The 13,592-nt window shown below is 43.5% G+C and overlaps 1 protein-coding gene across 4 annotated transcripts in view; it reads right to left on the bottom strand.

Moving 5' to 3' along the window:
• KCNIP1 (potassium voltage-gated channel interacting protein 1) overlaps positions 1–13,592 on the bottom strand; it is a 344,269-nt gene that overhangs the window by 41,062 nt on the left and 289,615 nt on the right. The window contains exon 1 of one of the 4 annotated variants that reach the window (XM_070233928.1): positions 5,218–5,518. The exons of the other annotated variants lie outside the window; for them this stretch is intronic. Coding sequence (XP_070090029.1) covers positions 5,218–5,326 — 109 coding nt within the window. The 5' untranslated portion in view covers positions 5,327–5,518. Of the gene's footprint in view, positions 1–5,217; positions 5,519–13,592 lie in introns of those variants that run through there. 4 annotated transcript variants of the gene reach the window in all.

Here is a 13,592-nt window from a genome sequence, read left to right on the forward strand (position 1 = left end):
CAGAACTGGGAGCCCACCTGGAGCAGGAGATGGGGTTGTCCTCATGGGGGCTGAGAGATCCGAGGAAACCCCTCCCATCAGCCTGAAAGAGGTGTGTTCCGGGAGCATGATAAACCTTGACGATGTGGAAATGATAAGATAATGAGCAGATTTGGTAGGTGGAGGAAAAGATGAGAGAAGTAGATGAAGTAAAAGTGTCCTTGTCTTCTGATTTTCAGAGAAAGTGGGCAAGAGACACTGCTAAAAGCCAATATTTAAGTAATCAAGGATTAAGGGTACGATTTCAAGTGTATCTACAGAAGAATTACAAATAACTAACCAAATCTGGAGGTAGAAAGAGGAAAAAGAAAAAAGAAACTTTAGGGCTAAGGTTATAGAGGAGTAATCCACCCAGGTTACTTTGTTTATTCAGTGGTGGAAAGGTATATAAACTCTGGAGATTCATATATATACACACACACCACGCACGCATGCACCCACACACACATTTATCAGCAAGGCCATACTCCTCTTCAAGGCGCTAGGGGAGAATCCATTCTTTGCCTCTTCCAGCTTCTGGTGCTGCTAGCACTCCTTGACTTGTGGCCACATCACTCCAATCCCTGCCTCTATCTTCATATCGCCTTCTCCTCTTCTGTCTCTGTCTTATCACTGCCTGCCTGTCTTTTATGATGCTTATGATGGCATACAGGACCCACCCACATAATTCAGGATAATCTCCTCATCTCAAGATCTTTAACTTTATCACACCTGCAAAGAACCTTTTCTTTATAAGGTGGCATTTACAGGTTACAGGATTTAGGACCTGATACCATTGGATGGCCATGATTCAGCCCACGGCAGCCTAACTGTATGAGGTTATGTGTATTTCACCAAGAGGAATAACACAAATATTCAATGAGTAGAAACAGTGATATTCTGATGTTCCAGGCACAGTTTAAGTGCAAGTTTTGCTGCAATTGGACATTGGAAAGTGCTCTGGGGTGGGACTCAGAGGACTTGAATTGAGTCCTGAAATTGTTACTTCCTAGCCATGTGGCCTTGAAGTCAAAGCTCCAGAGCCGCAGTTTTTTTAAAACTATAAAATTAGTTCAATAATAAATAAGCTCTTATATCTCACAAGATTTCTCTGCTGTTCAAGTCAAACACTGGATGGGCAACGGTTTCTTAAACTATAAAGTACTAGACAGGCACTAAGCCCATAAGAAATGCTTAAAGCTGGTTATGTCTGGGTAGTTGGCTTCATATGAACCATATTCCAAATATTTTGCCATCAATTGGATCCAGCAAACCTCCAGAGTAATATCACATGTTTCATACAATTTAGAATACGTAGAAAATTGACTCTCTCTAAAGACCCCCAAAAACACACCTGAATTCTCATGGTTCCCCCAAGAGCTTGTCAAGTTATTATTATTGCTATTATTTTTGGCTGTGGTTCTGGCATAGCCTGTGATATTCCTGATTTTGTGAACATTTTGTGGTCAGAGACATAGCAAAATGACCCTATGTTTAGACAGATATAAGATACGGCAGCAGGAGAACCCACTTTGTGAAATGCTGATGTGTGCCTCGCTGCTTCAGTCGATGCTTGACCTGGAAGAGTGAATCACATCTGAAGTTACCATGGCAGAGCCAGTAGACATGATGCTTTGGGGAAAGAGGACTCTTATCTAATGAGGGTAAAGTTGTATAAGGCTGGCTCAAGAGCAGCAGCTGAGAAGAGAGGTAGAGAATTAACTGGTAATGGTCCCTGAACCTTCTAGGGGGCATTACCTGTGTGTCTCCTCCACGCCCCTGCCTTGATCTTCTCCTCTGTGCAGGCTCTGCTGTCCTTACTTTGGTGGAAGTGGTGATGAGCTCGACTGACTAGCAGGCCCTGGCAGTGAAGGCTGGGTATGTGCGGTGACATAGCATAATGGAGAAAAGCCATCCCAGCCTTCCTAATCTGGAAGTTTCCCTGGCAACTTCCAAATCCAAAGGGAAGGATTATACTGCCCAAGAGGACTGATGGTCTTAAACCAAAGACATAAAGCATGGGTTTTGTCTTTTTTTCCCTGAGGAGTAGTGTATTCATTTGATTGGCATGCTCTAAGGCTGAAAAAGAATTAAGCATTTATGAAGTACCCACTATGCGACAGATAATAAGCTTGGTACTTCCTCATGTGACACTTCATTTAATCCTTACAACAACAACATGCAGCACTACCACTACTGTTATGGGTTGAATTACGTCATCCAAAAAGATAGGTTGAAGTTCTAACCCCTGGTACCTGTGAATGTGACCTTATTGGAAATAGAGGCTTTGCAGATAGAATCAAGTTAAGATGAGGTCATTAAGGTGGGCTTTAATACAATATGACTAGTGTCCTTATAAGAAGAGGGAAATACCGTGTGAAGACAGAGACAGCAGGGAGAAGATGGTCATGTGAAGATGGAGACAGAGGTTGGAGTGATGCTGTCACAAGCCAAGGAACACCTGGGGTTACCAGAAACTGGAAGAGACAAGGAAGGATTCTCCTCTACAGGCTTCGGAGGGAGGATGGCCCTGCCAACACCTTGCTTTTGGACTTCTAGCCTCCAGAGTTGTGAGAGAATAAATTTATGTTGTTTTGAGTCAACCAATTTGAAGTAATTTGTTACAGCATCTCTAGGAGATTGACACAACCATCATTCATATTTCTTTATTTTTACAAATGAGGAAAGTGAAAGCTAGAGAAAAAATGAGACTTGCCCAAGGTTGCACAACTGATAAATGGCACATCCAGGATTGGACCCAGCTCTTTTGACTCTAGGCTCAATATCTATGCTATTTCTAAATTACCACTAAAAGATAAAATAAGAACAAGACAAAAGGCCTAAGAAAGACTACTGATGGGTTCTTCAGAGATGGTCTACCACTCTCTTTAAATTGACCACATCACATTGGTCCCAGCGTATTTAGTAGGAGATAGTATTCTCCCCTTAATAATCAAATGGGTAAACAGAGTTTCCCATATCACATACACATTAAAAATGGCACTTTATATGGTGAGGGCTCTAGCATTAGAGCTTATTTGTGGTATAGACTTAATGACAGACCACAGACCCTATCTGGGTTGGCTTATTGAGGCACTTGGTGTCGAGAACAGAGGGCAAAATTTCAGAGGGAAATACCTCCTTGTTGCTATCGCTGTATCTTTGGAAATTTTATGTAACTCTTCTAAACCTGTCTTCTTCCTTATATAAAAGGAACAATGACATCTACTTTCCAGTGTTGTGTAATTTTCTTCCTTAGAGTGTTATTTTGAGGGTTACATTAGCTCATGTATATAAAAGGACCTAGAAGACTATACCTGGGAAATTGTAGGTGCTGAATAGATATTAATTCCTTCCTTCACCAGGGGTTCCTGGAGGTAGTCTTAAACATACGTTCTTTACATTTCACCTTAACACTCTCATCATTATAATGTCGGATGAATAACTGATATCTTCTGTGGTGATAAAACCAAAAGCTGTAAGTTTGAGAAGATAAAGCAGAGAAGAGAGATGGATACCTCTGAAGATGGAAAGGAAGAGCAGGGTCGTATTTCCACTGCATCTTTAGCCATATAAAGAAGGCGGAAGCTCTTGCATTAATTTGTAATCTCAGTGGGTATCTGCTCTGAAGCTCTGAGCAGGGATGCAACATCATCTCTTGGGATCTGGTGGAAAGCGGGGCTTTGCTCAACTGTGATGGACTGGCAAGCTGAGTTTGGAGTTTTAGAAGGGCACGTCTAAGAGAGTGAGGGCCGGAAAAAGTCTGTATGTGTGCACAGAACTATTCTTCCAGATTGTAGATTTCAGGTGGTTTTTAAGAAAGAAGTTTTCTGAATGTGCTTCCACTTTCAAAATCTCAAGGAAACACGATCATAGACTCATAGATTCACTAAATTTTAGCTGAAGCTTAAAAAGTTCTTACATACAGTGCTAACACATAGAACAGATAAAGTGGAAGTGGTTTTGTTGAAGCAGGGATGAAGCCCTCAGTGACTGCCTTACCACCCCATCACAAAACTGAATATAAAGAAACTTTTGGGTCACTCTAGAATTGCAGGAGGCAGAGATAAAAAATCATCAATATTCTCCTAGGAAACTGAGATCCAGATTAAAAAAATGACTTGGCCAAGGTTAAACAGAGACAGATCATTGATAGAAACCAGGTCTCTTGACTCCTAGTTCAGAGCTCACCCAACAACATCATTCTGCAGTTTAATCTGGTCTAGCTCAGCTTTGGTTGGTACTTTAGCCAGTCTTTTGTCTACTAATGTATTTCATTATGATGTATGGTTACGGCATGTGATACCTCTTGGAAGAGAAATTCTGTCTACGCCATACAGTTATGAAAGAATATACATTGAATGTACATTGTATATACATTGAATATATGTCGTTGGAGGCTGGTCTTGTTTAATGCATGGCTCATCAAAAGTGGAATCTTTCCAGGAGCCTAATTTTATGTGAGAAGAATCATATAGAAAAACTATGTTCTATTTGGAACAAAATCTCACGAGGGGGAAGAAAATACTCTTCATTTCTTGAGCCCTTTTAACTTTGGAAACCAAACCACTAACTTTTTAGTCATAAACAACATAGTTACTCTAAATTTTTAACTGCATTCTTACTAAGGAATGGAAGCTAAAGTCACAGGTGATGAGGTTGTTTTAGAGTATGGGTTCTTAGGAGGGAGGAGGTTAAGGGTTGGGGAAAGGAACTGAGATTTGTTAAATGTCTTCTAATTGTCAGGCACAATGATTAGCATCTTACAAACATTTTTACCACCATAATCTTCCCAGCTACGTCTTAAAGTTAATCAACATAATGTCTTGTAAAAGTCATTGGCTCCTACGAACAATATAAATAGTTATCAGACACTTCGAGAGAGGATTGTGACATATTGTGCTAGTTTCACACAGCTAGTAATCCATCAAGACTCACGCGCACGTAGAGCCGGAAGAGAAGATCCTAACTCCCCTCGCGCTCCCCAACTCTCCAGGAGCCACGTTTCAGAACCACGGACAGCGCACCACTGGGGCGATGTGAGGAGGGCGGGGATCCATATCGCTCTGCTCTAGCCGGGCTTTTTCAAATCTCTCGGGTCTCCGCGCTACTTTACGTGCATTTTCTAAACTACTTTCACAACAACCTAAGCTGAAAAACACGCTAATATAAGACAGGGAAGCTCGAGGGTCCGCTTACCGTCTGACAAGTCAATCAGCCCGAGGTAGTGCAAAAGTTTCAGAGAGGAGCACAGGACCACCACTATTCCCAGTGTTTGCAGCCCCTCGGACTGGCCCTCCGCCCACATCCTCACGGAGCACTGGAGCACCAGCCAGACGCCAGGCGGACATTTAAAGCCAGAAAACCCCGCTTCCAAGCCTCCCTTCCCGCTGTCGTCCTAAGTGCACGGTTTATTTTCCCCAGTCTGTCTTCCTCGCACTCTCTCTCTCCCTGCCTCCCTGCCTTCCACTCCTCCCATCTCCCTCCGCCTTTCTCCTCCTCCTGGCTGGCAATCTCCACGTCGTTCATAGGAATCTTTGCTTTTACTTCCTCTCCTCTCAAGGCAATTTCCCCAAAGATTAACCAGCCCCTAAACATCTGCTACCTGAGTGTAACCATAATTTGGCAACATCTGAGGACATATTCTCTCTGTGACCCAGAGGGAATGTGTGTGAGTGTAGACTATTTGAAAGACATACAGGAAAAGACAAGCTTTCTATCTGAGATAGACTTGGAGGCAAAGGCTATTTTTCAAAAGGACAGCAATTTGTTTTGAATTCTCCAGTGAAAAACCAATCAAGCTCATTTTGGAATACAGGTGGTCCCTGCTTTGATGTCACAAAATGTCCCTGGAAACCATATCACCAAGAAGGTAACTGTACACTGGGCTGAGTCCAAAGTTATGTTTGTGTTTGGGCTCGTTTTGTATCAGTAGCAGAAATTATTAAAAGGGTGGTCAGGCTGACTGAGTGATCATTGGGCAGCACTGAATGAGCAAAACTTCTGGAAATAAAGCAAAAAACAGGGAAGCAAAAGAGAGATGCTGGGGCTGTGTCCTAGGCTTTTGGGCTCTGTGGGGAACTTTACACTCTTCCTGCGCTGGACTGACAGCAGTGAGCCTGGAGCGGATAGGCAGTCAACATGGTAAAGAGGGAGGAGTGGAGACAGGTCACAGAGACCTGTCCTGGGGCAAGTTGCTAGGTCTCCATGAGGCCCAGTTTCCTCTTCTGTGAATAAACCTGCCTGAAATAAGAGAACTCATGCCAAGTATGAGAACAGAGTATGCCCTTAACAAATGCTGGTCTCAGATTTTGAGAATACACTGTGTTGGCACCAATGTGGGGAAAAGACACTCTCATGACTTGTTGGTGGGAATGTAAATTCATATAACCTCTTGGGAGGGAAAAAATCCATCAGAAACAAAAAGGGTATATACCATTTGATCATGAAATTTCACTTATAGGAATGCCTACATGTGTGCACAAATGTATATATACAAGGATATTCATCACATCATTTGTTTATAACAGAAAAGACTGAAAAAACTTACATGCTCATCAGTGAGGAAACTGTTAAAGTATAGCACATACATAGAAGGAACACTATACAGCCATTAAAAGTACATAACGCATTTATGTATCTTTTCCTGGAAGAATAATGTAAATATATTATTAAATGAAAAAGTAAGTTGTTCAGTATATTACCATTTAGTTTTGAAAAGGGACATGCACACACACACACGCTGGCATATACAGAATATATTTCTAAAAGGATACAGTGGTAATTGAGAATTTTAGTTGCTTCTGGAGAGGAGAACTGAGGATCTGGTGTCAGAGGGGGACACGCTGAAATTTTCTCCCATGTATGTGTGTAATTGATTGGAAACAACAATACCTAAATGTGAATGCTGGTCTCTCCTTCCTTTGCTTCTTTGTGAAAGGGGAAAAATATTCTACATATCTGAGTGAGACTCAGGAAACTCTTGCCTTCTCTGCCCTGCACCTCCCTTCTTGGTTCTGTATGTCAATCTCCATTCTCCCTTCTGCCTGGGTAGTGGTGTCCTGGAGTTAGGCCACTCTAGCTTGTGACAGCTGATTGTAAAATTTTCAGGAAATCAGCCAGGCAGGTGTTAAAACTTTGGTGGCTTGAAATCATCCAAAGCAGGAGTATTTACACCATGGAAAGTGGCAAACACTCTAAATGAGTGCTTTCTACCCTCCGTGCCATCACAGGTTTACCAGGACACCACTCTGCCATTCCAGATCCCACCTGCCCCAAGGGAAACCTGACAAATTCACCTGCCCAGAGCTTTTCCTGACTTACTGTGTTTCCTCTCCTCTGGAACCATAGCAAGTGTAACTCTTAACCCAGTGGGCTTAGCGGGATTTTAGGCATTAGCGCAGCCAGACATGAGGAACTAAATTAGGAGCAGAGAGACTTCCAAGTTTCTGGTAAGTCACTACTTTGTTCTCTTGGCTTCTGTAGCCTGTACCTCTCCTGATTTCTACCTGCGCCTTCCTCTCTCTCTACTGCTTCCTTTCCAACAACTCTCTGCCTTGTAAGACTCGTGCTCTCGCTGACTCTGTCTCACCTCTTCATTCTCCCCTTTTGGGAGCTTCCGCATGCTCACAGCTCCAGATGTCAGCTCTGGGGAGAGGCTCTGGTCTCAGCACTTCTCTGTCCCACATTTTCACCTATTGCCCTATTTTACCTCACACACAGCATTCCAAGATCAGTTCCACCAACAGGTATCACTGAGCACCTGTGGGAGGCAAGGCCAGGTGCCAGGAACTAGACTTAGTTCCTTGCCATTTTCTGGCATTTCTGGGAATGAATGACATGAGGAGGAGGAGCAGTAGTTCCCACTTTCTGCCTTGCGGTTGCCATGTAAAGACTGAAATTCTTCCAGAATTCTGGCTTCAAAGACAAGTCCCCTCCTGATTGTCTCCTAACCTTGAACTTCGGGAACACCTGCCCCTCTGGTGAATTATCTCAATGGCAACTAGGCAGACTTAACTACTATTTTCTAGAAATTGTGGGGTACTTTACACAGGCTGTCCCCCTAGATTCTCACAATGTATCTTTGGGGGTATTGCCATTTTTCATCCCCAAGAAGATCAGAGACAAATTCAGGTCTTATAGGTAGTGGGTGTCTGAGTATCAAACCCAGGTCTACCTGTGTCGGAAGTCCATGCTCTCCTGTACATCCAGCTAATGAAAGGCGTATCTGTGGTTTGGTATTTGTGAGAGATACATGAATTATTTATTAGAGAACCTGCCTTTTCCTCACATCACATTTCCATCCAGCATCATGTGGTGTCTGTACAAATCTTTCCTCTACATGTAACCTCCTTTTAAATTTTTATTGAAGTTGCATCTTTCAGGTGATGAAAAATTTTTGCCCAAACTGGAGCTCCTGCAGAATCCATTTCACAAATTGCTCTTCCTTATTTCCATATAGATTGTAAGGTGAATATGTTTGCATTGTAGATATGAGCTTGTACAGAACTGGACACTTCTCTTGCTAATTTGTACCAAATTACTGTTTTTTGGCCAAGAATCTTCATTTTGTTGGCCCTCTTCAATTCTTTATCAGCACTAGCAGGCATTTTTTTCCTCCAAGCTGTTTGCCATAAAGGAACAAAGGTTTGATCATTCATGAGACGTTCTCTCTGGGTGAGGATGGCAGGGGTTGGGGTGGGGTGTGAGGGAGGACGGAGGGTTGAGGGTGGGTGAGTGGTGATCCAACCTCATGTACCAGACACCTGACGTTTGTTCTGACTCACACACCACAAAAGACTGGATTCCAATTCAGACCTTCACATCCTGACAAATGAATACTGGCAATGGTCTTCAAGGTTCCTTGGGAATCTTGGGAACCAAGATGGTCCCACTCACAAATGCCTAGGGTTTTGGTCAGGCTGATATAATCAAATACCATAGACTAGGTGGCTTAAACAACAGGTATTTACTTCTCATGATTCTGGAGGCTGGGAAGTCTGAGATCCTGGTACTAGCACAGTCAGGTTCTGGTGAGAGCCCTCTTTCTGCCTTGTAGATGGTTGCCTTCTTGCTATATCCTTACATGGTGGAAAGAGAGAGAGCTCTAGTCTCCTCCTCTTCTTATAAGGACACTAGTCCAATCTTGAGGGCTCCACCCTCATGACCCATCTAAACCTAATTACCTCCCAAAGGCCCCACCTCCAAATGCCATCGCATTTGGAATTAGGGCTTCAACATATAAATTTTGGGGGGCACACAAACATCAGTCCGTAGGACCTAGTTTCTGCCAAACAATTGCAGGATCACAGAATCTCTGGATTTCAACTTTAGCTCTGCCACCTACTAGCTGTGTGACCTGTGAGGAAGCATTTAAACTTTTGGAGCCAGTTTCCTCATCTGTAAAATGGAGATAATATTGGTATCATAGGATTGTTGCAATAATGAAGTGCAATAATGCCATAACTGCTCAGCATGGTCCCTGACATCCAGGGAATGGCAGTGCAGCACAGAGATTCAGAGCACAGCTTCTGGGGCCAAACTGCCTGCATTGACTCTTAACTCTACTTCTTACATAGCTCTGTGACTACTGGTGAGTTACTTAACTTCTCTGTGCCCGAGTTTTTTCACCTGTAAACAAAGATAATCATAATATCTGCTTAAAAGAGTTGTTGTAAAGATTGAGTTGGCTTAGCAATTATGCTGGAAAGAACTATATTAGTATCATTATCATTATTATTATCCACATGCTCAAGGAGATAATAATGAGCTGGTCCCAAGGAGAAGTCACAGGTTAAGTGTCTATGTTTGGAGGTTTGGATGGGGAGAGGAAGGAACGCTAGAGGAATCAGACTTCTTCTAGAAATTTCTGCCTGTTTCATCTTCGGTTCTTCAGCCACAAATCTTCCTTCCAGACAAATGGTTTCAGCCGAGTATGGTTTGTCGTTGCTTGAACTTGACTTGAGTGTCCGCCCCCAGTGTAAAGAAAATAAAAATCTATTTTAGCTAGCTACTTCTGCTGCTCTCAGCTTGCTCATTGCTGCAGAACCTGAAGTCAGCAGAGGTGTCCTGTGGTGCAGTGTCCCACAAGACCGGAGCTGTCCACTTGTTAACTGAAAACACATGTGCGATGCCATGTCCACATTCACTTGTCTCAGTAGGGCTTGCTGTCGGTGTCTGAGTGGTTCTCCTGGTCAGGTACTGTTTAAATCTCATTTTTATAAACTAATTTGGTAGGAGCCTCATCTTCCAAAATGTTCTGCTGCAGTTAGTATAAAAATAATGCCAATAATTGCATTTAGAGTTTTCTTTTCTTTAAAAGGTGGGAAAGAAATAAAAGAATTCCTCAGAGCACCATCTCCAGGCTCTTGATTCTACCAGAAAGGAAATTATTCAACTGCAAGATGGTTATGGTTCAGAGAGAAAATCATTACTATTCCCATCATTGGTCAAAATGGGGAAATTATTCCTGTTTTCTTTATCCTAGCCCTTATCTTGGTGCCCTTTTGGGGGCACTGGCTGGATTTGTTTAAATTAGTTTTATAATGGTGATGATAATTGTACAATAATAAATGACATATGCTTGCCTTCCTTCTTTCCTTCCTCCCTCCCTTCTTGCCTTTCTTTCTGCCTTCCCTCCCTCTTTTCCTTTTTCTCTCCTTTCTCAGATATTTATTGGGCACGGCTTAGACACTGCGCATAGATGAAAAGAAAAGCCTTTCCCTTTAGGAAGTTCACAGCGTCTAACAAGTCCTCTAGGATTTTTAATTTGCAAAGCTCTTTGTAACCTTTTAAGTCACTTTGCCTATTGCGGTTTCTCAACAAATGCTTATTGAAAAAGTACTATGCCACTCTTCTTGATAAACTTTTAAATTAAGGTACAGCATTATTTTTGTTTTACAGATAAGAGAACACAGGCCAAGAGAGGGAAACCAAATGCTATTAGCATTTTCACCGGCAGGCACTGTGCTGGCCTTTCACGCAGGTTTTTTCCTTTATCTTGATGGCCACAACAGTGGGTACCAACTGACAGAGGAAGCTCAGACAGGGCCAGGTGTCTCCCAGGAGGGGACATAGCTAGTTGGTGGCAGAGCCAAGCCTGGCGTTCGGGTCTCTGTGTTCTTTCATTCAGGACATTCTCTGGCTGCCCAAGGCTCAGATTCCCTGGTCAGGAGTGGTGGGCAATTAGGGATAAGGTTCAGGGTTGGTCCTGGTCCACAATTTTTCTGTTTCTGCTCAGTTCTTTCCTCAGGCTCTCTGCTCTCTCCTCAATAATAGTTACTGCAGTAATAATAGCCACCCCACTCTGCTTTAGATATTTTACAGGTTATCTCATTTAGTCCCAACAGCGATCTGACTTCTTTGCTACTCTTATTGCCCCTGATAGGATATTTACGGGATGGGGCACATGCTGAAAGGCAAACACCTCTCTGCATCTAGCTGGGAGCCCTTCTCTCATAAACACGTCACTGGGAAGAGGTGTACTGCTTCAAGCAGCTTCCTGTGGAACCCAACCTCTGCTGGCTCTCCACTTCCCCGGCCCCAGACCCTCAGCAGTCAGTTCTCAAAGCCAGATCTGTTTATTTGATTTTGATTTACCATCAGCTCCATGGAAACTGGGGGCAAGGGAGACAATGGGAGAGAAGTTTCCTAGTTTTCTTGCTGGATTTTAGAAAACCCTCTGGAAAGATCATCCCACGCACCTTAGGAGGTCAATTTTGTGAGGATCTTGAATGCTGCTTCAAGAATTCTGTGTCCTTTGGCATGAACTTCAGGCCCCCCCTCCTCAAACTTTCAGCCTGCGGGACTCGTTCCTCATGCTCCATCTCACCAACATTCCCCTCCCTTCCCCAGCCACAGTCCCAGGCTGAGGAGGTGGAGATGTGGGTCTCTAGCTTAAAACAGGCTAGAATGCGGGAGTTGACGCTTCCTGGCAGGGATGAGTAACGAGAACATTCATTAATGAGTGCACAATATTTGTGTCGATTGTCAGTGCACATCATTTCTTGGTATGAGCAAAACTTAACGTTGTCAGTGGAAAGTCATTTGTAAACAAAGACAGTGAGTCATGGCATTTATACATCCACTGACGAGTTTCAGTTTTGACTCCCTTTGCTTTCTCAGGAGGGATCCAGGCTCTGCTGGAATTTTAATGGAAATCCTAATTCAATACACACGTTCTTTCCTTCCTTCCCTCCTTGCCTTCACTGCTTTCTTCCTTCCTGCTTTTATACCTTCATCTCTCCATCCCTGTGATGTCGTGTTTCCTGTCTAGCATGCCCCAGCCACCGGGGATTCAACAGTGACCAGGATCAATCTCAGCCCCCCCAGGAGCCTCTGGTCCAGTGACTGTCCTCACAAACAGAACTGCAGACAGGGCACCAGTTCTAAGCAGCTATGTTCCAAACAGAATGCGTTTGATATTGCCTTCCTGCCTCTCAGAATCGGGCTTGCACTGCCCTCCGCCCATTCCCTTGTCTGTTTCCCCACATGGAACACTCTCTTCTTTTCTCTGCTTGGCTAAAACTAACTCAGTCATTTTTCAGGGATTCAGCTCAAGTCTTGACTTTTCACAGCCTTATAACCTGCTCTCCTTTCTCCGAATGCAGAGCACGTATTTGTTTGTCAATCATGTGCTTTTTGGGGAAATCTCTTGCTTTAATTTCTTGCACTGCTAATTAACTCTCAGCTACACCGATGAGAGTTATTATTACTGTAGGAAGGCAGCATGGCATAAACACAAAGAGAGGGGATTTGAAGGCCAACTTGGTTCCATTCACGTCTCTGACACTCACTAGCTGGATGACCTTCAAATGACTTGACCTTGCTGAGCCGTCATTTTTCTATCTGCGAAATGAAGACAGTGGTGCTTCTTGAGTCCCAGGACACCCTTGTTGGCCATGAATACAAGGATGGTTTCAAACACTCTGGTAGGAGCATCTGCTTTCCTCCAGGAAGGTATTCTCCTCCTACCCCCCAGGGATGTGTCTGTGGGGCCCTGTGTAGGGCCCAACATGGGACAGTCCATGGGCTGAACTTTGAAAACTGGAGGGCGGGGGGTGTTTGCTTATGTGTTTATCTGCCTAGTAGACCCCAAATTCATTTCTTTTATGAGATCATGGAATATTAGAGGAGAAGAATAAGTCTGAGGAAGCATCCTCAAGAATTCCGCAGTGCCAGTGATTCTCAGCCCTGCGACACCTGAGGGATGACACATTCCCACGGGGACAGCGGTTGAGGCAGTAGTTCCTGCCTGATGATGTGGGGGGTGGCGAATGGAGAGAGGATTTCAGAATCTCCAAGGGGCAGATTGTGTAATCGGAAGTTCCCCACGTGATTCTTCTGCACGTTCCCCCCCATTAGAACCTGTTCACTCTAACTCCTTTAAAAAGCATTGCGAAATATTTCAGACATAGAAAGAGGTATAAAAATAATCTATGAATACTCATATACCCATCTTAGGAAATAAGGTTATACCAACAGAGGGGAAGCCCATGTGCCCCGCTCTGATTGCACACCCCCTCCCCCAAATAGCCATATCCCGAATTAGGTGATTTCCACTTCCATGCATTTCT

This window comes from Equus caballus, chromosome 14 (genome assembly GCF_041296265.1).
Source record: "Equus caballus isolate H_3958 breed thoroughbred chromosome 14, TB-T2T, whole genome shotgun sequence".
NCBI classification, from domain to species: domain Eukaryota; kingdom Metazoa; phylum Chordata; class Mammalia; order Perissodactyla; family Equidae; genus Equus; species Equus caballus.